The sequence below is a fragment of the Corylus avellana genome, chromosome 5 (genome assembly GCF_965113065.1).
Source record: "Corylus avellana chromosome 5, dhCorAvel1.hap1.2, whole genome shotgun sequence".
In the NCBI taxonomy this organism is placed as follows: domain Eukaryota; kingdom Viridiplantae; phylum Streptophyta; class Magnoliopsida; order Fagales; family Betulaceae; genus Corylus; species Corylus avellana.
The window spans coordinates 27,834,377-27,859,382 of record NC_142494.1 but is presented as its reverse complement, the minus strand read 5'-3'; the positions used below and the strand labels follow the sequence as shown (position 1 = coordinate 27,859,382).

The following is a 25,006-nucleotide window of genomic DNA, read 5'->3' as shown; positions in this document are numbered from 1 at the left end:
TTTAAAAAAAAAAATTGGGCAACGCTTGGATTTTTTTTTTTTTTTTTTGGCTAGTTTTAGGTTTTTTCTAGAAGTTTTAGTTTTAGTTTTAGTTTTTTTTTTAAAAAAATTTTACTAAGGGTAATTTCATCATTGGGGGAAACATTGACAATTTTTGGTAGTTTGGGGGGACATTGTCACAATTGAAAGTTTGGAGGAGACATTGTTAATTGAGTGGTAGTTTGAGGGGGTTATGTGGATTTTTCCCTTTTTTATCTCTTATTGGTGGAGCGTTAAAAGACATGATTTGCGACGGGTCACATAAAAGTTATTATTAATGAGTAACTTCGAACCAACAAGAAAGAAATCCAATTTGGAGTACTAACCAAAGGAGTGGCACTTGAAACGTAGAAAGACCAAAAACCCAGCCTCTTGCTGAACGAGATTCTCATTCTCTTTTCCAAGCCCGGTTATTGAACCTATGCTCTACTCAATCCCAAGTACCCATATACGCTACCTTCCTTGATCGACCCAGAATGTACTATCTTAATCTCACTTGCATTTATTTGGGCTAATGGGATGGGATACGTCAACCTTTGAATTTCTATTTTTATTTTAAATAAATGCTAATAAAAAACTTATAAAATTATTACACCAATCCAATAAAACAAAGTCAAAATAAGAATATAATATATAGAATTTTTCCAACCAAATAAGGCCATAATTGGGAAAAAAGATGCTCATAAAATTTCCATTAGATTTACAGGGTGGACTGTAGACATGCAAGCGCGGTGTGTCATGGGAATTGGGGTGCCATAAAGAAAATTCTGTCTCTACATGGGTTTCCAAATAAAAGTCAGAGGTTTCTCTCTATATTTACTTTTTTTCTGTTTGATTATTTTTCTCAGCAAATTCTAAGCAGTTTCCTAGCCACTGCCATTCTCGATTGCTTCCCCAGAAAAGACCAATAAAAGCCTCGGGATCCGATAATAAAGCACGTTCCTGGGCCTCTTATGTCGATAATTAGTTTTTTTAAGTCCTCGATTGAAGAAAGTTTCTTCTAAATTACACTCAAAAAAATTATTTTTAGAGCATGTATTTTACTTATTACATGCATTTTTAGTAGAAGAGTTTAATAGAATAGATCCAACCCAATTTAAAAATATATATAAATATAGTGATAAAATTTTAAAAATACAAAATAGAATGTTCTAAAAAAATCTTGGCCGGCCACCCACTAGGACTGAGCCTTGAGTGCCATATGGATAATTTGATAACTGATAATAGGATCTTATAAAGTTTATTATAATTTAAGTATGAATTAATATTGAGATAATGGTAAATGCAAATATCTAATTCGATTAAGATAATGATAAAGGATCACGCCATTCGATAACTTTTTTTCAATAAAGTATTTGTTGTCGGTTAGGCTCACTGAATAGCTGCTTGGTGGGAAACATTTATGGAAACAACCAACCAAGAGATTCACAGAAGCAGGCCACTTCTGCTGCTTGTGCAACATCTGGGTTTGCTCATTTTCTCACTCTTCAAATTTTAACAAGGTCCGATCTTTCAATCTTTTTATGCCACCCATTTGAAAAAGAAGAGTTATTGATGTTGTCTGATCTTTGCTAGACGAGGTCCAATGTTTGTAATTTGATGTATAATTGTATGTCCGAGAGTCCGTTTACCTGTGTTTTCTAATATTGGTTTGTTGTTTTTGTTACTTGGGGTTATATGGGCGTCTAATGACAATTGAGTTGGTTCACTGTGATTTACGTTGAGAAGGCAGTTTCGCGAGGGGAAATCGCTGTATTGCTTGTGGATAATGGAAATGATGTCAATTTTTGGAAGCGGGATTTTTTTTTTGTTTTTTGGGTGTTGGATTTTTTTTTACTCATCAGCACTAGTAGTTTCTGGGTAACATTGAATGCTTGTCACGGATTGGTTGTTGAGTAAAATGGGTTCGAAGTATCCTACCCCAATTGTTTGATCCCAAAAGGTGAGCATCCTGTAAAACAAAGCGTATAAAACTCATGAAATGAACAATTTAAAGTGATGTTTTATCAATGTGCTGAACCACCAAGCTAGAATTTATACTTATTCCCAATTAATTTGTAGGCTGCATCTCATTCCTACTCTCTGAGCATTTGTTTCGTTATAATGGAAAAAAATAATTGTAGTCCAGTTTGATTCTGGTGTCAGGATTAAATAATGTACCCTGCTGTCACACTTAATAAAGTTCTAAAGCAATCTTCTTACCTTTTTGCAGTTTTTTTGGTCTTTAGGGATTCTGATTGGATGCCCTTGCCTACTCTTCCCAAGTGGATGTTGAGTTATTGGTTTTGAGGAGTTCAAAGAGTGAATTCAAGCTTCTTTTGGAGGAATGATTCTTTCAGCTCTCTTAACTTCTGTTGGGATCAATCTTTGCCTTTGTTTTTTGTTTTTTGTTCTGTATTCTATACTGAGGAAGCAGCCAGGTAACATCACTGTCTATGCACCACGCTTGGTTGCTGAAGGAGAAACGCAACAGAGAGGTCAATTCCACTTGGAAAGTTTATTACCAACTGCTGGTTGGGTCAAAAGGGCATGGCAGCCCTCCGAAGAAGAACTCTTGTCGGACGTGGGCCTGGATGCTGTGGTCTTTATGCGTATTTTTACCTTCAGGTAACTGAGGTCTTTTCATGCTGCTAATTTGAAAAATGCAATTTTGTTGCATACTCTATAAGTTAATTAAACCTCTCAGCTCTTTGATTCAGTGTGCTCAACTATTATTCTGATGAGATAGCGTTATTTTGTTTATGCATACATGCATCAATATTGACATAATGCTATTTTTAAATCCTAGAGACTTTTAATAGCTTTGGAGTAGATGAATTTACAACTCTCATCCTTTAGATGGGGGTGAATGACGAAGTTAAGGTTCAAACTCTAGACCTTTGGCTCTGATATCATATTAAATCATCACTTGTCTTAAAAGCTTAAGCTGATAGGAAAAAGTAAATTTAATCATTTAATCAAATACTTCAACAAAAGTGTTAAGTAGACCAAAAGTGTGAACTATCTTATCATGCACTGCATCTCTCACTTTGAAATTGCTACATTTTGGGATGTGGCTGAGTAGAAACACTTGGAGGCAGCACCTGCAGGCCTGAGGCTAGCCTTCTTTTTGTTTCTAACATTTTTAATTTTTCCTGGAATTGGATAACAGAAAAAAAAAAAAAGAAGCAGTGCTACTTGCATGCTATCAGATTCCACATTGTCCAATTAGAGTCTCTGTATCCCTTTCAGGGGACATGATTGAAAACCAACCAAGTTGTGGCTTGTTCCATCAATATATGAGTGTGGAAGTTCTTCAAGGCCTGTGGTTGTCATAACTTGCACTGTCAATGAACTTATTGTACCTCACTTGACTAGAAATATGTTGTGCATTACTCAATGGTTACATTACTAGTATCTTTTTTATGATAAGACTGGAATGCATAGGGTGCAAGTTTGGAAGGGAAAGGACGATGCCACTTGTTAATCCTACTTTTGCCCTTAAACAAATAAGAAAACCTAAGCCCTTTTCACAAAAAAGAGGACCTTTCTTTATGCTATTGTGCTCTTGTTTCAACTTTCAACTCAGGCCTTATTTATCCGGTTTCTCTCCTGATTTGCACGTGTTGATGAACTAGGAGCTCCTGCCGTAACCAATATTGTATCTCTTGCGTGTGTATTTTGGTATTATCCTCTTTGTTTTTTTACCATGATACTATGTTACTTTAAATTTATCCTCTATCCAATGCAACATTCCTATTTTTGCCCTCTTTCACTGTGTCAAACACCTTTTTTCCAATGCATTCATTAGCTCCCCTATTCCCAGCATCCCCTTCAAGTATTTTATAGTGGTTGTCCTACTGATTTGTAATTACAGAGCTTCATTTCTTTCTAATCTTAGCATACACAATATCTTCAACTGATCCATACTTTTTTTTTTTGCTTTATGTAGTTTGAAAGTTTTTACTGTTGGTGGGATTGTTGGGATCTTTGTTCTTCTTCCAGTTAATTATTTGGGAGATCAACTGAGTCATGATATTTCTGATTTGGCAAGCAAGTCTTTGGACTCATTCAGTATTTCAAATGTTACCGATGGCTCAAACTGGTACGTATCAGCTCGCTAGATGAACAGTGTCTTTCTTGGGCAGAACGACACTGATAATTAAGGAGTCGCATGGCATGAACTGGATACATCACATATTTTCTGGTGTTTACTCATACTTTCCTGTTTCTAATGCTGTCATGTATAAAACTGCATCATATTTCCCAAAATTCCCAGCTGATGCATGTATTTGTTTCTTTAAACAAATTTTGTTTATTTTACTTATCAAAAAAAAAAAAAAAAAAAAATTTCCCCAAATTATTCTGGATTTTATGTTTTCCTCTTTATATGCTTTCAGTTGTCTGCTTCAGAATGGTTACCATAGAGTGGATAGGTAAAAGACAAGAATATATGGTAAAGAGGAAGCCATGTTTTTGTTTACCATTCAGTATGACAACTCAGTCGGAGGGTTCTCTCACTTTGTTTTTGCTTGGTCATGGGCAAGGAGGTGGTGTTCAAGCTAGGATAAAAGTGAACTGTTATGAAATATTATGTCCTCCTTTCCTGACCTATGAAAATCCATTCCAAAGTGTGCTTCTGAAAGAGTAAATGCTTGTCTCAGGTTCAATTAATCGGGTGTCTACATCCCATTGTGCATGTTTTTTTGGATGGTTGTGTCCACTCATTTAGTTGTCCTTCATTGTCTGCTACATGATTATGGGATATTGATGGAATAATGGTAATTTCTCTTGTGACCTAGAAATACAATAATTGTGACACCCCATGAAGTTAGTCCTGCATTGAGAAGATGAATTGCCCAGATGAAGTGCCCAGATGAAGTGGGTGAATTATAAAGAAGCTAATGTGTGCTAAGTCTCACATTGGTTCCTTATTAGGTAATTTTGGACTCTAGGGAACTCTAATTGCTACTTGACTAGTTATTTAGAGTGATAGAACAAATATGGCTAGCGTGTCGTTACGATAATAAAGCAAAAGCATGCGGTGGTTGAAGGCTTTTCTTTTTAGGTGTGTGTGTGTGTGTGTGTGTGTTGGGGGGGGGGGGGGGGGGGGGGGTGATGTAGATGGCTCTGCACAAGATACTTTTTATTGCATACATGGCTGGGTGTGAGGTAGGGCGACAATTTTTGACACGGCCCATGAATCTAACATGAGATTAGCAGGTTATGGTTTAATACAATAGAATTTGGGTCAAATCGGGTCGACCCAATTATACCCAGTTAATAATCAGGTCAACCCACTTAACCCATGAGTGACTGGCATAACCCATATAAACTAATATATCTATATATTAAAAAATTGTACCATTAAAAAAAACCCTTCGTGACTCATTCTCAACTCGCATGCTTGAATCACTCATCTGTCCCTCTCACTCCCTTTCCCTTGCTCATATCTCTTCTCTTGAAACTTTCACTCTTCCCTCACCGTGAACGGTGAATTGAAGCTCATGCCATTGTCATTCCACCTCGCAGCTGTAGGTTCGCACCTCCAACCTCTAGGCTCGGATCCTCCATCTCCGTAACTCTCTCTCTCCCATTGAAAGCCTTTGAGTTTGGTGATGAGTACAGAAAATAGATACAACATAAAATGGAATAGCTCTTGGCTGAATTTTATTGGTAGAAAACTATGGTGTAGGGCATCATTTATTGTGGAAAGTAAATTGAGTATGCCTAATAAAAAACAATCCTTGGACACAAAAATGTTTGCATGACTTGCATTGAGATGTAAAATTCGATGGTTAGGATGCTTATGAGATTCTAGTTCTACAGCTGCTTACCAGTTGAAGGTTTAAAATTAAATGTTTGTATGAATAGACATTTATTTTGTTGTCATAAACAATTTCTATTGTATAGCATGGGTAAATGATGACTCGATCATCCCTAGCTATAAAGATATAACTTTGGCAATACAATTAATTTTCATGCTCAATAATTGAGAATTATTATGCCAATATCTTTGTATAAAATGGCATTTTTATGCTCAATAATTGAGAATTTTGTTTATTAAATGAGTTATGCGGGTTGTGTATTAAATGGGTTATGTGAGATCATGTTGTGTTACCTGCTTATTTGAGGAACAGGATCCTCTCCAGTTCAAATGAACTGGAGAGTATTCAATTAGTTATATTTGAGGGGTAGTTTTGTCTTTTTACTTTTTGAGGGACAAAAATGCCCATCAAATATAACTAACTAGATAATCTCTAGTTTATTTGAACTGGAGAGGATCCTAATTCCTTATTTAAATGGGCCGAGTCAGGGTTGAAGGATTTGACTCGTTTAATATAGTCTATACCAATAACTCGATATGATCTGAACCTGATACGCGTACACGAATTGCCACGTTTAGTGTGAGGCCTACAATTTAAAGTTAAAGTGAGGGGGAGATGAAGTGCTAATTTCCTGTATTTTCAAAGGCTCCCAAATTTAATTCGTTTTTGTGTCCATACCTCTAATTCTCTCATATTTGTTTTCTCCGTTAAATAGGTTTCCGAATTATTTGCATACTATTAAGGTAATTTACAGTTGTTTCAGTTCATTTCCATTCCTTGATTGTTAGTAGAAAATAAAAGTACAAGAAATGTTTCTACCCAAGCAAGCAAATGGGTTAATTTGTTAGGGTGGAACCCTGCAAGTCTGTTACACATGTACTTTTATACTGGCTCCAACTTGATATATTGGTATTGCTGATAAAATTTTCAGTCATGTGGCTCGAACTTTATTGGAGTCCCACATTTCCATTGTTGATAATGAATTAGTCTAAAACTATCTATTCTTCTTACCTGGAGAGTAATCTTCCTCACCATATTATCCTCTTTTACCTTGACTACTTCTTCATGAGGTGTACGCATATGCAGACGTTTAGAGGTGTATACTTGGTTTCTTCATTGCCTTTTCTTCTCTAGTAACTTTCCATTAATAGCTTCCTGGTTCAGCTTTGTATTCATTTGTAGAAATGTCTCATCTTAAAGTTTTTATTGGAATAATTACCTCCAAGTTTATATGAATTATATTTTATTTTCAAGTAAGCATTTAGCTAAGCTATGCTGAGGAAACCCTGATGACTAGTTTTGGCCTTTCTCAAGGTTATGGATTCACTTTTGTGCTGCATATCTCTTCACAGGAGTTGTCTGCTATCTTCTTTATTACGTAAGTGTTCGAATTTGCTTGCTTATGCCATCAGACATTCTGGTTCATTGAAAAAGTCAAAAAAAAAAAAAAAAAAAGCATTGAGAAATCTTAGCTTGGTGACTTTATGATCTGCAGGAGTACAGATATATTTCAGCAAAAAGAATTGCTTACTTTTACTCTTCCAAACCTCAGCCTCATCAGTTTACAATATTAGTACGTGGTGTCCCTGTCCCGTCTGGGAGTACTTGCAGTGAAACTGTTGAGAGCTTCTTTACAGAGAATCACCCTTCTACCTATCTTTCGCTTTCAGTGGTTCATCGAAGTAGCAAACTTCAGGGTCTTATTGTAAGCATCCATGTGAACTTCTGATTGTCCCTGTCTTTTGCCTTTACAGTGGTTCAAATTTATCACTATAGCTCAATCTTTTGCTTCATGTACAATAGTATGCATGTCTCAGTTGTTTTTTATAGGCTGCTAGTTAATCTTTTGAAATGTCTATGTTTGAGTGACATTTATTTATTAACCAATCTGGATGAGATCCACAGAATGCTCAGTGAAGCATGAATTCTGTGGTACATATTGGTACCATCATCTCAGAATCGTTCATTCAGCATTTTCATTAACTAATAATTGAATGGTCTTGAGCTCTGGATTTTTGATGATTAAGTCATATATTTTCATTGTAAAAAGAAAATAAAAAATTTAGAATGGTGACTTTGCTGATGAATCTTTTATAGTTCATTAGCAAACAATATTCATGCTGGACTTGGTATTAGCATTTTAAATATTAAAGGTTACGATCTGGAGCATGGACAGTTGATGCTTCTGCATGTATTTTCTTTTTGTGTGATGTTCTATGCTCCTGTTTCCTGTGATATCATTATAATAATCGTTCAACAAGTTTCCGCTCCTAATGCATTGAATGGTTAGCTTGTATTGGTGCACTTTTGTCGTTGAGAATGCAGTCTTTCAAGATCAACCTGCATTAGACTTGCTTTGTTTAAAGTGAATAAAGGCAATCTTAAAAAGTTATAGTTTTTGCTTGTTATTAGCTGTAAAATGATTGATGGGGTGAGACAAGGCATGACAGATCAAGAAGTTTTTATTTTATTTGCAAGTGTGAAAATGTCATCCCATGAAGATATCTAAATTCTTAGATTCTTGCCATCTCTATTCAAATATATATATATATATAAATTTTTTTTTTCTTCTAAAAAAATGTAGTATCGAAATTCTGGAGGAATGCTCCAATAAATTTTGTAAATTTCAAGATATACAATGCTAAGATATTTTTTTTTCTTGAATTCGGAAGTGTGTGTGTGTGGGTGTGGGTGAATATATATATCTACATGCACATGTATGTGAAGTTGTTATTATGTATGTATAGAGATCCTATAGTCCCTATCTATTATTTCATTATATGGTTACTTAGAACTATCTTCTAATTGCATCACAATATACAGAAATAGAATTTAAAATGAAACATGTAAATATTTTTTTTTCTACATTAAGAACTTGATATGGCTACATTCACCATTCTGGATTTCTCTTCTTATTTGTTTTATTTTAAAAAAAATTATTGTGATTTCTTTCTTCTTTAGCTCTAGCAACGGTATGCTTATTCTTTGCAGAGTGATGCAGAGAAGCTCTACAGAAGGATTGCCCACTTGAAACTGAAGAATCATACTCCACAAGAGTTCAAGCGTGATGGCTTTTTGGGACTTTTTGGACGCAAAGTTGATGTTTTAGATTATTACGAAAAGAAGTTGGAAGATTTGCAAGATAATTTGAGATTAGAACAATCTTCATTAGCAGGGAAGGTAGAGCTATTCACTTTTTGATAAAGAAAATAATATTATTTTATTAGCAGTTTTTTTTTCATCCGGGAACAAAGGGAGGGGGAATATTATTTTATGAACAGTTATTTTCTATGGAAGCTACTTAAGAGTTTTTTGGTTCATTATCTATTATTTCTTTCTTTCTTTTGTAGTTCTGTATCCTCTATTATAAAAGAGGACTGAATGTAATGAGAAAACAACTTTGAATGGTGAACTATTGAAACTTTTAGTTACTTTTGTGTAGAAGCTATTTGATAGCTTGCTGATTTTGTAGAAAAGAAGACATCATTGCTTCTTTTCTTTATTTTCCTTTGCTTCCACTTTTGTCAATATCAATCAGTAAGCTAGTGTTGATGTGAATAGAATGATGTTTAAAAACAAAAAAAAACAAAAAAAAAAAAAAATTGATTGCATAAAGTTTCCATATCTGTTGAATTTTACAATGTTGACCACATTCTAACTTTAGGTATGTGTGCATTGACATGCATACTTTCTATTCACTCCAATAGATGACTTCTATATTAATTGAGTTAATATGAAGATGATATCTAATAGCGCTAATTTTTCTTGTTTGCCTTTCAACTTTCATAGGAAGTTCCTGCTGCCTTTGTGTCATTCAAGTCACGGCTTGGTGCTGCAGTAGCATTACACATCCAACAAGGAGTCAAACCTACAGAGTGGCTCACTGAGCGAGCTCCTGAACCTCAAGATGTTCACTGGCCTTTCTTCTCTGCTTCTTACACAAAAAGTTGGATCTGCAAGCTGGTGGTGTTTATTGCATGTGTTTCTCTTACAATTCTATTTCTTATTCCAGTTGTATTAGTTCAAGGTCTTACTAATCTTGATCAATTGGAGACCTGGTTCCCTTTTCTGGAAAGCATACTAGATCTGTAAGTGGAAATCCTGCTTTTTTTAGTGATTGAATCTCATTCTTCCAAAATTGAAGCATGCCAGATATTTTGTTAAAAAATTTAGGCTTTTCTAAGATATGATAGAAGAATGTGCTGTGTTGATTTGCAGAACCGTTGTCAGTCAAGTGATAACAGGATATCTTCCAAGTCTCATTCTTCAGATGTTCCTGTCTTTTGTGCCACCCATCATGATAATGTTTTCCTCCATCCAAGGATATATCTCTCACAGTCGAATAGAAAAAAGTGCATGTATCAAAGTATTGTGGTTTACTATATGGAACATTTTCTTTGCAAATGTACTATCAGGATCAGCTCTCTACCAGGTCAATATCTTCCTTGAGCCCAAAGAGATTCCCAGCGTACTAGCTGAAGCTGTTCCGGGACAGGTGAGTAGATATTTCCATTAATAGTTTGGAAATCTTTGGAATATTTCTATTAAGATTTATATATTTTTCTGTAAATAAGTAAAAGGCTAAACTCAGTTCATAGAGATGTTCCCTATGTTGCAACGTCATCATTGCCAACTTAAAGTTGTGGTGTGTATGCCTAATTCTCAAACTGCATTTTGCTATTTCATCTATTCAAATAATAAAGGGTTATGGTCTTTGCCAAGTGTAACTCATTCTTAATAGCTGCAATGAAAGTGGAACTTTGGTTCAGAAGGGAACACAGTGATTAAGGCAATGACTTTGAATTGGTTTAAATTTACGGTCATTTAAGGATTTGCAAACCTGACGCATTATATTTCATCCTTGCTGTTAAAAAGTTTCAAGTAACTTGGCTAACATTGTCTTGTACTGAGTTGAGATCTCTTTATGCATGCTTGAGTACTTGAGGTAGTTGACGTTATTAATCTTTGGAAGACTCATCCAATGATGCGGTTTTCTGTGCACCAAATGTTATTCTGGATATGCAGATTTTATAACAGTTTCACTCTCTAGGGTCTAGTATGAAGATGCTGCACGCAATTGTTTTATCTTCTTCTTTTCCTTATCTCCTTTTTTTTTTTTTTTTTTTTCAAGTGAGTGGTGGGTTTATCTCTATTATCTTCCAATTGAAAAGTGATGAACATAAAAATAATCTATCATTAATTAGCACTCAGCCTGTATCAATTTTCAGGAAATATCCTTTTGGCTTTAAATGTTGGCCTAAACTGTTGAAACCATTTCTTTAAACTATGTTTGACGATAAGAAATGGGTTCTTTACTTTGATGCAGGCATCATTCTTCATTGCCTATGTTGTGACATCTGGATGGACGAGTCTATCATCATCAGAACTCTTTCGATTGACTCCCCTTTTGCGCAGTTACTTCAAAAGAGTATTTACTGGAAAAGCTGGTGATGAATTTGAGGTTCCATCAATTCCTTACCACAGTGTAATTCCCAAGATTCTCTTCTTTGGACTTCTTGGTGTAACATACTTCTTCCTTGCTCCTCTAATTCTGCCATTTCTCTTGGTTTACTATTGTATGGGATACATCATCTACCGCAACCAGGTTAGTGGAATGCCTTCCTTTTTAAATCTTCAAGTCATTCTTTCACTTATGAGCTTCACTCACCCATCTTCTCTTATTTACGTAGCACCAAAAAAAAAAAGGCTCCATCTCTAATAGAAGAAGAAAGAAAAGGAAAAACAAGTTTTTTATGTGCACCTTTCACGATGCTACCCACCTTGATTTACCAATCCTATTGCATGCGTAAACAAATCTAAGATTGTAGTCAAGTTATTCAAGTCACTAATTGATGTATGGCCTAACCAAATATACAAAATAAAAACTTTGGGTGGTTTTTATTTTTTTATTTTTTTATTTTTTATTTTTATATATATTTAGAAATATGAATTTGATTATATTATTTTTATGTTAATTGAGTTGTTTGACCTTAAATGTCTAGAACTAATCACTTTTATCCAATTCTAAAACCTGAAAACAAGTGATGAGACAATGAACATATGTAATTGGAGGTGTTTCTACTCTTCATTTTGGATTTTGCTTTCCCTTTGGTTTGTCGGATGATCTTTTTCGTAACAAAGATACATTGATACTTTCTTTTTTGGAAAAATAAAATTCAGTTTTATTTTTTTTATAAGTAATTCATATCATTGATAAGTGCAGAGAAGCTAAACAAAAGAAGCAAATAATACTGGTGTAAAAAATTTATTCCATGAAATATTTTTTAGTCCCTCTGAAAAATATGAAAAGAGTTTCAGTTGGAAAACAATTTGAAGTTCCAAATTGCATATTGTGTAACATAAGTATATTGGTGCAAAGGGTTAATCACTTTTTGTGCTCCTCCCTTTTCAATATAAATATAAATAGTGTCGCCCCAACCTTACACCAACCCCCAACAGAGAGAGAGAGCACTATTATTTGTTAGCTACGCTATGGGGATAAGGGCAATCGGAATGAACCATTATGGGGATAAGGGCAATTGGAATGAACCATTAAGACTTGTATGGGATCCATATGGAACTGTCACCATCCTTACGAAAGTTTTAATCAGAAAGCAAGATTTTTGAGAGTGCTGAGTTTTGAAGGACTTGTTTGTACTACTTACTTGATATTCCCTTCCATTTATAATGTTAAATTTTGGTTGAGGAGGTAATATTATTATTTTCCAATGTTTTTAACCTACTTTTTATTAACTGTTTTTACTGAAATTTTTGCACAGCTATTGAACGTGTTTGCACCCAAGTATGAAACTGGTGGAAAGCTTTGGCCTATAGTGCACTATTCAACAATATTTTCTTTGGTACTGATGCATGTTATTGCTATTGGTATATTTGGGCTTAAGAAGGTTCCTTTAGCTGCCAGTTTAATTGTTCCTCTTCCAGTTCTCACACTTCTTTTCAATGAGTACTGCCAGAACCGGTTTTTACCCATATTCAAAGCCTATCCTCAAGAGGTACTGGCAAACAAATTTATTTTAATTTATCTATTTGTTTTCCTGATGCCCCAATTTTAATGTTCTGGCTAATATGTCATCTGTAGTTTTTTATCCTTTCATTTTTTATTCACGTATACCCCACCCCCCCTATAATGGCTAGCTCTTTATTGCATATCTGAAGCCTGGGAAATGGTCCTGTTCTTTTATATCTTTTATTGTATCTTCTTATTTGGTGCATGGTTGTTCTTATATTGTTGTACGTGTCTTGCTTAGAAAATCTTGCTTCTCTTTAATTTTGGTGTGCAAGCTAAAGCCAAGAGTCAATTGACAATCTGAGAAATAATAGGCGACAAACTAATATCAAAGGTGTGCTAATCCAAGTAGAATGTGCCACAGTATTCCATGTGTCCTTTACATCTCTCCATGGAATGGCACATAACTACCACAACTTTATCAAAGACTTTCATTGAAACTGCAACGTGATCCACTTGGAGCTTGACTATATCTAAAGTTCAATATATTTATTTTAGTAATGCATAATTATTGGACTTAGGGCTTCAGAGTGTTTCTATTAGTTTTTAGGGTATAAGGATGTTATTATAATGTTGCGTAGTAGTAGGGGGACATATTGATCCATTTCCATGGTTTGGAGTAATGCATAGTATAAATTTTATATTTGGTATCTATTTAAGCTTCTTTGTAGGTCTCATTTTGATACAGTCCATTAGGATTAGGGTTAGGGTTTCTCTTAAGATCCTAGCATGGAATGTAAGCATTCTGCAAACAGCTTTCTTATATAAGTTTAATTCAGATCCAAACAATTCAACAACTGATCTCACATTTCATTTACAAAAATCTTCAAGAAATGAAAAGTAAAGGAAGCATGCATACTCTCCACGAACTTTTTGAAATGCACGGGAGAGATCTCATGAAACTTGAAGTGGAATTTATTGAGAGGAAAAATGAACACCTTGGTTAGATATTATAACCAGACTGTCAGTCAATAGAGAAACATTAAATTCCGCTTGCTGGTACTATTTCATGTTGCTGGAATGTATTACTCAAAGTTCCAGGTTTTAGTGATCGATGATTGAGAGAAAGTACCTCGGTATATCTACATAAACTCCCAGTCCAACAAAAATGTAAGCAGATTGTGGTGGCAACGCATGATAATATGTGGTATTTTTGGCCTTGACCACCATTTCAGAATTATGCTTTTTCTGCAAATAATTTTCTACATGCTGTGGACTTCTTTCATTGCCCTCTGTACTTCCCCTGATCTCCACCTTGTACATGATTCTGAGTTCTTTGACGCTGGTGTAGTTGCAGCCTATTAATTAATGTCACTCTTGCTAAATGCTTAGGCACTTTTGCTGCTCAATATCCTAGTGAAGCAGGCAGAATTGAAGCTGTTCAGTGTGGGATTGACCTTATAAATTTCCCATGTCATAGTCATGAAATTTATAATTTAAAAGTTTTTACACCAGTATATTATCAAGTTATAAGTTGCTTTATGGCCCCTCAAATTCTCTTTTCCAATTAATGTTTTTGTTTTCAATGCAAATATTTTTGTTGTGCATTCTTTTGATGGATGCCTCACCAGAAATGGCCTTAAAATGGTGTGTTGTGCAGTGTTTGGTAAAGAAAGATAGAGAGGACCTGAATGAACCTTCCATTGCCGAATTTTATAAAGAATTAGTCACTGCATATAAAGGTCCAACCCTGATGCCAATCCAATACCCCGGAAGCTCTGATGGGCGCAACTCTCCTCTTCTTCTTCATGCTGCTCAAGTCTGAGTGTTTTGTCTGCTTTTATTGAGTTTGCGATCATTGTTTGTAGATTATGTCATCTTGTGCATTATATTTTCTGTGAGGAGACCGTTGCTTTGGTTGTAGGCATTCTCATTACATTAATTTTGTCAGCCGAATAAGTTAACTGTCATAGTTTGTTGAAGTTAGTTAAACTGTCAGCAAGTTGAACATCAGTTAATTAAAACAGAGTGCAACAGCAGATGAGCAGTCAGAATTGGTTTTAAATTTTGTTACTTCATTTATGTATTACATTTTTGTAAATTTTGTTGCAAATATGGCGTAAATGGGCATTCTCATTGCATTTTCTTGGCTGCTTCAGTTATAGCTCGAGAATTGGCTCAAAATGGTGAAAATGGTATGAAAAACATTTTCAAGGATTTGGTACTTAGAACCTGGAAATGCTATAAAAACAGCACCATAAATCACTAATACCACCACCCCACTCACCCAAAATCAACAAAAGCCAAAAGAAGGAAGGTATTGAATTCGGCGACCGGCTAGATCTCCTAGGTGGCCACGCCGGTTTGCTAGGGGAGGTGGAAAATGTTTTACAAAAATAAAAAGCATAAGACATTATATGCCCCCATTAACTTTTTTTCTTAGTTAACGGAAAATATTTTTGATTTAACCAAAATTTACAACTGCGTCAAACACTTCAAAGTAGGATTGTAGGAAATATGTTTTTTCATAAAAAAAAAATTGACGCTAAAACAATGTGGAAGTTCGATCACTTTGTACTTGAAAAAAGTCTTGTATAAAACATATAGTCATCCGTGTAGAAGTGTTATAATCCATCTCTTATTTATTTCTTGTTTATCTTTTATTTTTAGTAAATTTATCATTGAATTTATGGGATATCATATATTCAATGGTAGATTTGTTCATCTTATGTAGGGAGATAGATAAAAGATAGAAAAAAAACAAAAGAGAGATCTCATGTGAAGATATGCAAAGTACTTCATGTGTTTGGTTGGTGAGAAGAAATATGTGATATTATATCTACGCAAAGGACAATTGTGGCAAGTAAAGTGGGACTAGAAAAGGAGACACGTGATATTTGCATATATATCTTCAGTGTGATTGGTGGATGTGGATTCATTCCCATGAACCTTCCTTAATTCTGATTATTATTTTGTTTGCTTTATTTAATGTGTTGAAGTAGCCCCACACCCACAGCATCAACTTTTTTTTGTGTGAACGAATTTCAGATTTGGGTTGGGATCTCTACTAGTGAAAAGATTTAAGTGACAACATTTGACTGGAAAATTCAATTATTTGGTAGGTAAACATTTTCTTTTTCTCTGCCAATTAAAGGTTACTCTTTTTGTTTTTTAAGGTAGGTATAGACTATTAGCAGATTGCGAGGACAAGGATACGATGGAGCTAGCAATATGCGAGGTGAGTTGAATTGACTTAAAACTCTTATTTTGAATGACAATTCGTCTGCTTATTATGTTCATTGCTTTGCACATCAGCTTCAACTCACTTTAGTTGCTGTTGCCAAAAATCACATTCAAATTGCAACTTTTTTTAGTTTGGCCAATAGTATTTTTAATGTTGTTGGAGCATCATGCAAACGTCGTGACATACTTCGTGAAAAACGAACTGCTGAAGTAATAGAAGCACTACAAAATAATGAAATGTCAACTGGTCGTGGCTTGAATCAAGAAATGAACTTAAAGAGACATGGTGATACGCGTTGGAGTTCTCATTATGGTGCAATTGTTAGTCTTATTGCCATGTTTTCTTCTGTTATCGATACGGTTGAAGACATTGTTGAAGATGGTTTAAATTCTGAACAGAGAGTAGAAGCAAATATACTAAGTCAATCACTCAAGACGTTTGACTTTGCTTTCAATTTACATTTGATGAAAAATGTTTTGGGGATTACAAATGAGTTATCTCAAGCACTACAACGAAAAGATCAAGATATTGTGAATGCAATGAAGTTAGTTAAAATTTCAAAGCTGCGCTTACAGGCTATAAGAGAAGATGGGTGGAATTCCTTATTTGAAGAAGTTACTAAGTTTTGTGCAAAAAACAATATTGTTGTCCCCAATATGGATGAGCTTTACCAACCTCGATCACGACGAAAAACTCAAGGCATGAAAAATTTACATCATTACCGTGTGGAGCTTTATTATACTGTTATAGACATGCAACTCCAAGAACTTAACAGTCGCTTTAATGAGGCAAGTTCCGAATTATTACTCTGTGTTTCGTGCTTGAGTCCAGATGACTTGTTTGCGTCTTTTAACAAAGAGAAATTGCTTCGTCTTGCTCAATTATATCCGAATGATTTTTCAGCAGTTCAACTTATTACTTTAGACAACCAACTTGAAACATATATCTTTGACATGCGTTCTAGTGATGAATTTGCAACACTCAAAGGGATTGGACAACTTGCTGAGAAATTGGTAGAGACGAAAAAGGATGTCGTATATCCCTTGGTTTATTCATTGGTGACATTGGCATTGATTTTGCCAGTTGCAACAGCAACTGTTGAGAGAGCATTTTCAGCAATGAATATTGTTAAAAATCGTTTACGTAACCGAATGGGAGATCAATGGATGAATGATTGTTTGATTACGTACATTGAGAAAGACATATTCAAGACCATCAGTAATGAAGAGATTATGCAGCGATTCCAAGGTATGAAGACTCGTCGAGGACAATTGAATTAGTGTTAGTCATGACAAAACAAATTGTAAGTTCTATTTATATGTTCTAGAACATAATGAAAATTTTTGTTGAATTATTCACTTATCCGGTTTGTTATATTTTTGTTCAACTTTATTTTTTTGTATTCATTAAAAAAAATCATGCCCCCAGTAGATGAATTTTCTGCGTCCGCCACTGGGTATAGTAGCTTTTGCTTTTCATTCCACTCAAACATTGTTTTGATGGTCTAAAAAACCCTAGCAAAGCTTAAGGAAGTACCGCACAGCTGAGGGGGAGGGGTTTCTCCCCTTCCCCCCCTCCTCTCTTTCCCCCTCTCTTTCCTTGATCTGTTCCCCCCTCCCTTCTCCATTTTCCTTCCCCCCCTCTCTTCCCCGATACGTGTTTCTTTTATTTTTTGTGTTTGTTTTTGGATTTCGTTTTCTTTTCCCTATTGTTGTTCTTTGTTTGTTTGTTTATTTTTTCTTGCTAGGTGTTTGTTTGGGCATACTTTGTGGGTGCCGCTCATGGGGGATTCACTCAAACTTCCCCCCAATTTCTTTGAGTGCGCCGCCGATCTCCTCCGCGCCAGCTTTGCCGTTTACTGTCTTCTGCTAGGTCTTTTCACGCGTCTCACCGCAATGTGCTTCCAACGCCATCTACGCACCGGTTTCCGGCAAGCACACGATCAGCTTTTCTTCTGGCTGCTGTTATCCGCCTAGTGTGCTCCTATTTTTAAATTTTTAGTTGTATTGCTTTGATTTTCCTTGTATTTTTCTTGTTTTTCTTGCTGCTTGTAATAAGGCCATGTCCTCTTTCTTGATCTCCTCGCTTGTTATTTTGGTCCAAACCTATGGGGTTGTGGATGTAAACGATATCCTGGCTTTCGGGTTCAGGAGGATGTGTGTTGGCATGGGGTCCTTTTGATCCCAGGGTCGAGGAATAAGAGCTACCTATGCATAGGGCTGTTAAGTGAGCGAAGCGTCTCGCGAGCAAGCTCGGGCTTGGTTCGTGCTCGACTCGAATATTAGATGAAGCACTTCATGAACACAAATCATAACTCGAATATTAAACGAAGCAAGTTCGGCTCGACTCGGCTAAGCTCGTGAGCAAGCTCGTATAAGCGCGCGTGTGTGTGTATATATATATATATATATATATATATATATATATATATATATAATACATAATTAATTATAAATCTCATAATTATTAAAATCTTAAAATTGCATTTATATTTAAGCGTTAGAGAATGAAAAATTCTAAACCCTTCGTGATCAAAGAGAGAAAGAGAACAATCATTAAAAAGACCTCGATTCAATTAGAGCAGACCCAAACGAAAGGAAGAAGAATCAAATAGAAACTATTGAGGGAGATTGCAAAAGGCATAAACTATTGAAGAATCATACAGACCCAAACATTATCACTACCTGTTTGATGAGCGAGAGTGAGAGAGTGGGAAATGAGAGTTCAGGTGGAAGATGCGCTGTGACTGGTGAGAGGGATTGAGAGAGAGACGTTCAAAAAATAGTTTTTTGTAAGGGGCGTTGTCTCAATGCAGTCTAAATGCAACCTGTTAACTTGTCCCACATTGTTAAGAAAACATTAATCTCCAAGTTTGCTTATTTATAAAAGGATGCATATCCTCTCTCTTTGAGACCAAATGCCTTGCTGTATTGACTCATGCTCCATACTCGACTAGCCAGGTTAAGCAAAGACTCATATGTAAACTAACTTCTTAAGCCGTTTAAGAGTACTTGAAGTTAAATTTTTTTTTTAAAAAAAAAAAAAAAAAAAAATTAAATATAAGAGCCAGCTCACGAGTTGGCTCGGCTCGACTTATTATTAGCTCGAGCTCGATTTTTTTGGCTCGCTCTTGAGCTCGACTCGAGCTCGAGCTCGAGTAAAATTTAAACGAGCCAAGCCTGAACAAGGGAAGCTCGCTCAAGCTCGGCTCGTTTACACCCCTACCTATGCATTAGTTTGTGTCTGCCTAGCGCAAATCTGTTATTCCAACTGAAGATTAGTTATAGGTTAGCGGATGGTTGGCGTCTTTGATGTGTAATCTTTTAGCTACGACTTTGATCTTTTAGCTTTGGCTAGGATCTTTCAGAATGTTATGTTCTGTGATTGTAAGAGTTTTAATGCTCTTGATTCCTCTATTAATGAGATAAGAATGATTTTTCTCCAAAAAAAAAAAAAAAAAAAAACATTGTTTTGATGATGGGTACATATATTACCAAATTACCAAAATTACGATAGTGAATTGTGGACGCATCAATTATCATCATGTTGTTGATATTCATTTACAACTTTAACATCCATGCCCATTTTCAGGCTCACCTTCAACTACGACTCTAGTGTCATATATATATATATATATATATATATATATATATAGGGAAAACCCCATGGAAGGTGATAAAAAATAAAATTCTAGCATGGTGTGACTTGTGAGGAACAATTCACTTCAATTGGCATATATATGGATGCTAAACAGAAGTTGGAAATGAAGATTGAAGAAATAAAAGGGAAACTACAGAATGAAGCATCCGGCCTGGAGATCGATGATACAACATTTTAGAAGAAAATAGAAGAAATGAATGATGTATTGCAACAAAGAGTTTATGGTCTAAATTATATGGAATAAATGTTCTTATTATGACAAAACTGCGTTATTTTGAAAAATAATTACCGGTGCTTTTAATAATTATGCCAGTAATAAATTACTAAAGCTCTGGGAAACATCCAAAGCATCGCATGCATTTCGGCATTTTGACAAATTTTTCAGCGCTTATAATAAAGTGCAAAGATATTTAATTATCGGAACTCTTAATCAGCACATTATTAGTAAGAGCAGCGCACCGATAACAATAATAATTGGTGTGCTGTAAAAGCAGTTTCATGCACTTTATCTTTTGACATATTAACTTTCTGTGTAATACCCCAATCTCATATATATATATATATATATATATATATATATATTGAGAATGTGAGTTGTCCATATGGAATGAATGATTTATAAAAAGACATTCATGAATAGTAATGAAAAGTTGAGAAGAAGCTCCGGTTAACTTACCAACAAGAGAGTAGTTGATTCACATATATAGCCAAAGCTTAGTACAAGGTAAATTACAAAGAAACTAGAAACGACAAAGTACAAAAGGAAAGCTACATGTAGGCTAATATATTAAATACAAAAGTAAAATAATTGAGAAGACATCATGCTGCAGCTGTTGTTGCACAAAACATGATCCGGAAAGGATCTCCAGTAATAGTTGAGAAATTGTTAAAGGATTTTTTTGTTAATCTGGACCGTTGTATTTCATCCAACAGTCTAAATCTTGCCATGTGTCCCATTTAAAAAAATATTATAAAATATTATATATATTTTAAAAAATAAATATAAAATAAAATAATAAAAAATTAAAAAATTAATTTAATAATATGGGGTAGTTGGCCACCCCATTTTCCTCCATAGGGGGTGGCCGGCCACCCCAGCCCAGCCATGGGGGTGGCCGGTGCCACCCCCAACCGGCCCTTGGGGGGTGGCCGAACCACCCCTAGGGCTATCTATGGCCAAACCCAATTTTTTTTTTTTCTTTTTTTGGGGGGGGGGGGGGGGGGTTTGGCCTTAAGGGGTGGTTGAAAAGAGTCCCTGAATGTCTTTGGTACCAATTTTCTCTCAATTGAGATAGCTTCAGACTTGGGACAGTCACCTGGGCATAGGCTGTTACCCGACTGGTTTTGCAGCTCATGACACCCGGTGTGGGCTGCCCGAGTGTACTTACACTCGGGCTGCTTGCTTTTGTCCTTAACAACTAAGTCTTACATTACTTACTTATTATGTAAAATTGTACGTTATAAGTGATTGTAGAAAAGTTTTAATCATTTTAGAGTGAAAATACATATGTGATTAGCGTTTTTCATTCTACTGCATTGTTTTCTATTAGAAATAGGTTGTGGGCCTAACTCAACCCAAAAGCTAGCTCAAGAGTTGAGGTTTTCCCTAGTCAGGCAATGTGGGACTTCCAACACGCCCCCTCACGTGTGGCGGGAGGACATCCAAGCCAACACGTGTGACAATGGGTGACGGTGGGCCACAGCCAATTAATTGAACTTGGCTCTGATACCATATTAAAAATGAGTCTTGGGCCTAACTCAACTCAAAAGCTAGCTCAAGAGTTGATGTAAATGGCCAATCTCCTTGATACCCAGACAATGTGGGACTTCCAACATTTTCTTCCTAATAAGAAAACAAGTGAGGTTTGCTTATCTACGTATATGCTTCAACAAAGTCTTCAATATCACTTTTGCCTATCTTCCCTGTCTGGTCATCACATGCTTGGGTATAAAGTTTCCATAATGCAGTATTACGCAACGGGCAATGCATGGCGATGGAAAGCCTGTGAGATGGGTCCCTTCCCTAGTTCCCTTGCCATGAATGATCCTTCAACCTTCCTTCTTATCATTAAGATTTCTGTGGATGGGCTTCAAGGCCATGAATTCCAAAAGGATTCGCTCCTTTCAGACTCTCAAGGGGTTTTTACACTATCACTTTCTCTGCTTTATTTCATGTTGCCCCACAACATCAACTTTAATTTTATTCATTTATATATATTACATGATTATTCACTGATTAATTAAGCTTAGACATAACTTTCTCGCTTATATGTTTTGTACTATATATATATATATATATATATATATTCTAACAACTAATTTTTTTATTTTGTTTCATGTAGCCCGACAGCATCATCAACTTTTATTCATTTATATATATTACGTACATAGCTAGCTAGATCTGCATGATTCGATGGTACGGCCAACTTTGAGACTTGGAGTCAATTTTTAGTAATAAAGATCTACATGAATGCACATGGTTAATTTGATAATTACTTCTTTTCATATATATATATATATATATAATCCCAACAAAATCAAGATTGGTAAAAGACTTTACTGTTTAATTATGTTGATGGACACCGATCGAGCTCTCCTTTTTATTTTCTTTTTACTAATTTAACTATATTTACCAGCTAGCTCCCCAGTGGTACGTTGTTGAAAAACGTATGAGAGAAAATCTTGCCATTCGTCATCACACAGCCATATTGGAGATATTACATGGATTTTGACAAGTCTATACATATTACTTTAGATGACCAATTTACATTTAGATTTGCATTTTGTTTTTGATATTGGATGTTTTTGAATATATATCCTAACCTCTTAAACTTTTAAAGATTAGTAATAAAATGCAACGCAACATACAAAAGTCGATTATTTGATGTTGTACATCAAAAAAAGAATTGTTGAAAAAATTTAGTAAGATTCAATCATAGATAATTTTCGAGATCTAAAACGTACAACACCGGGTTCCATTTTGATAAGTGCCTGTTGAGATATATTAAGAAATAATTATTTTGGTTTTTTTTTTCTTGGTTAACAATGAATTGATATTAATTTTTTTTTATATTAATTAAATATTCAATCTTAATTAATATATTGCATGGCAGATGGCACATTGCATGTCGGCCTTTTCGCTTTTCCCTTACTGTAGCTTTTGCTTTTCATACCACTCAAACTTGGCCTGTTCCAAAATCCCATGCATCCCCAATAAACACACACACACGTGTCACGATCCCAAGCACAAATTCATAGTACTTTAATCAACTATAAATACTAATAGGAGGGAAATGGTTGACACAATCCAGATCTAGAGATACACCCAAGATGAAGACCATTCTTTTTATTTGCATTCTCTTGGCTTCCATTCTTAATTTCCAATTGGCTCAGAGCAGTGAGACCACGAATTTCTAATTTAATTTGCTTCCATTTTATATTATAAGGAAATATTGTTCATTGTGCTACTTTTACTCATCTGCCCTCTCTTTATTTTTAGTCAGTCAATAGATCGAGTAGATGGAATTGACATAAGATTCCAAACCCAAAGTAGACGGAACATGTTAAGTCACAAGTGGATGCTTAGAAAGTTCTCAGTGGTGTCATCACGTCACTAGGACTTAAAACCGACTTAATAAGTTGAAATACAAATTGATGCCTCTAATTTGAGGAATATTATTAGAAAAAAAAGTATCACAAATCGGGACATAAATTAGGTAATCATGGATTTAGAGCAATACCCACAAAAACAAAAGAAACCAATGTATTTAATATAATTTTCCATCATATTTTTTTTATTAAAAATGGTAGACGGGAAAGATCAATTGTGTCTATTTTATTTATACGTGATCATAGTGTAGCACCTTTTTACTAGGAGCCGCACAGAAATAGTCTAAACTATGAGAATCGTAAGCACTCCTTCAAATCTAACTGACCCCAATATATGTTGAAAAACATATAGAAGAAATATTGCCACTCGTCATATATATTGGAGATATTACAAGGGTTATGATAAGTCTATTCATATTACACAAGAAGACCAAATTACATTTAGAATTGCATTATATATTGTTAATGTTGGATTTTTTTGAATATCCCCACCTCTTAAACTTTGAAAACACCTCTTATATGGTCGTAGCTGTTTCTTTTCATGCCATTCAAACTTGGCCTGTTCTCATAATGAGTATATTAGCAAAGAAATTACCAAACAAACACACACATACATACACGTGTCATGGCCAAGCACAAATTCATTGTACTTGAATCGACCATTCTTATCATTAGCATTCTCTTGGCTTCCATTCTTTTCTTGCCCTCTTCAATTATCGCTCGAGAATTGGTTGATCAGAGCGGTGAGACCACACAAATTTCTAATTTAATTTGTTTCCATATATGTTGTCTCTATGTCATGCATGTGTAATTAATATTAATTCTAAAAAATTCGAAGCTATTCTGTATAAGAAATTGTCGTTGACTCAATGATCTTTCTTTGGCCTGAAAAGGTGGTCAGATCAAGAGTTTATCACTTGATGGATCGACGAGTACCAAGATTTGAAGACAGCTATGAAGGTTTGAACATTAGTAGTAAGAAAATAGTTTCTAGCATGATGTGAGGAACAATTCACTTCAATTGGCATATCCCTAGATGCTAAACAAAAGTTGGAAATGAAGATTGAAGAAATAAAAGGAAAACTACAGATGATGAAGCATCCTCGAGATGAGGATGATACAACATTTCAGAAGAAGAAAGAAGAAATGAATGATGTATTGCAACAAAGAGTTAATCGATGATCTAAATTATATGGAAGAAATGTTCATATTATGACAAAAACAGCGTCGTTTTGAAAAATAATTACTGATGCTTTTAATAATTATGCATTGTTTATCTTCCAATTTGTTACTATTTATTCTCAATAAGAAACCACGTGAAGTTTGCAGCTTATGATCTTAACGTACAGTCACAATGATAGATCCAGATTCCAAAGTAAATACTTTAATAAAGTCATAAATATCACTTTTGCATATCTTCCCTGTCATTGGTGATCACATTCTCGGATATAAAGCTTCCAGTAATGCAATATTACACAACAGGCATGACGAAAGCTTCCATAATTCACACGGCCGGTTTGAGTCCTAAACGTCAGGTTGTAGTGATGGTTTGATTATAGTTAATTCTTTTCATTGTATCAGTACGTACGTAAATATATATTCATTTCTAAAAGCGCCAAAATAGGAATATATATATTTGTTTGAACGAAATATTAATTAATAATCAAATCCAAATATTCA

The 25,006-nt window shown here is 35.0% G+C and overlaps 2 protein-coding genes across 3 annotated transcripts; both read left to right on the top strand.

Annotated features, from left to right (window-relative positions):
* Positions 1–1,390: 1,390 nt before the first annotated feature.
* On the top strand, positions 1,391–14,969 carry HYP1 (hyperosmolality-gated Ca2+ permeable channel 2.3). 2 transcript variants are annotated; one of them, XM_059593254.2, is made up of 11 exons: positions 1,391–1,541; positions 2,252–2,646; positions 3,971–4,123; positions 7,161–7,224; positions 7,342–7,551; positions 8,838–9,026; positions 9,636–9,934; positions 10,065–10,341; positions 11,173–11,451; positions 12,626–12,859; positions 14,474–14,969. In XM_059593254.2, the coding sequence occupies exons 2-11, from the start codon at positions 2,366–2,368 to the stop codon at positions 14,636–14,638; spliced, it is 2,151 nt and encodes a 716-aa protein (XP_059449237.1). In that variant the 5' UTR covers positions 1,391–1,541; positions 2,252–2,365; the 3' UTR covers positions 14,639–14,969. The 2 variants fall into 2 exon arrangements, with proteins under 2 accessions (XP_059449237.1, XP_059449238.1); XM_059593255.2 differs by lacking the exon at positions 1,391–1,541 and adding an exon at positions 1,564–1,619.
* Positions 14,970–16,068: 1,099 nt separating this feature from the next.
* LOC148586004 (uncharacterized) lies at positions 16,069–17,378 on the top strand. Its single transcript, XM_088516990.1, has one exon. The coding sequence runs from the start codon at positions 16,294–16,296 to the stop codon at positions 17,335–17,337; it is 1,044 nt and encodes a 347-aa protein (XP_088373116.1). The 5' UTR covers positions 16,069–16,293; the 3' UTR covers positions 17,338–17,378.
* Positions 17,379–25,006: the final 7,628 nt, after the last annotated feature.

What these genes read in the sequence shown, in the direction of transcription:
- LOC148586004 (XM_088516990.1), top strand. Translation starts at nt 16,294, where the DNA reads ATGTCAACTGGTCGTGGCTTGAATCAAGAAATGAACTTAAAGAGACAT.
- HYP1 (XM_059593254.2), top strand. Translation starts at nt 2,366, where the DNA reads ATGATTCTTTCAGCTCTCTTAACTTCTGTTGGGATCAATCTTTGCCTT. An exon ending in GCAAACTTCAGGGTCTTATT is followed by an intron (nt 7,552 to 8,837) that starts GTAAGCATCCAT and finishes TATTCTTTGCAG; the next exon opens with AGTGATGCAGAGAAGCTCTA. An exon ending in CTGGAAAGCATACTAGATCT is followed by an intron (nt 9,935 to 10,064) that starts GTAAGTGGAAAT and finishes GTTGATTTGCAG; the next exon opens with AACCGTTGTCAGTCAAGTGA.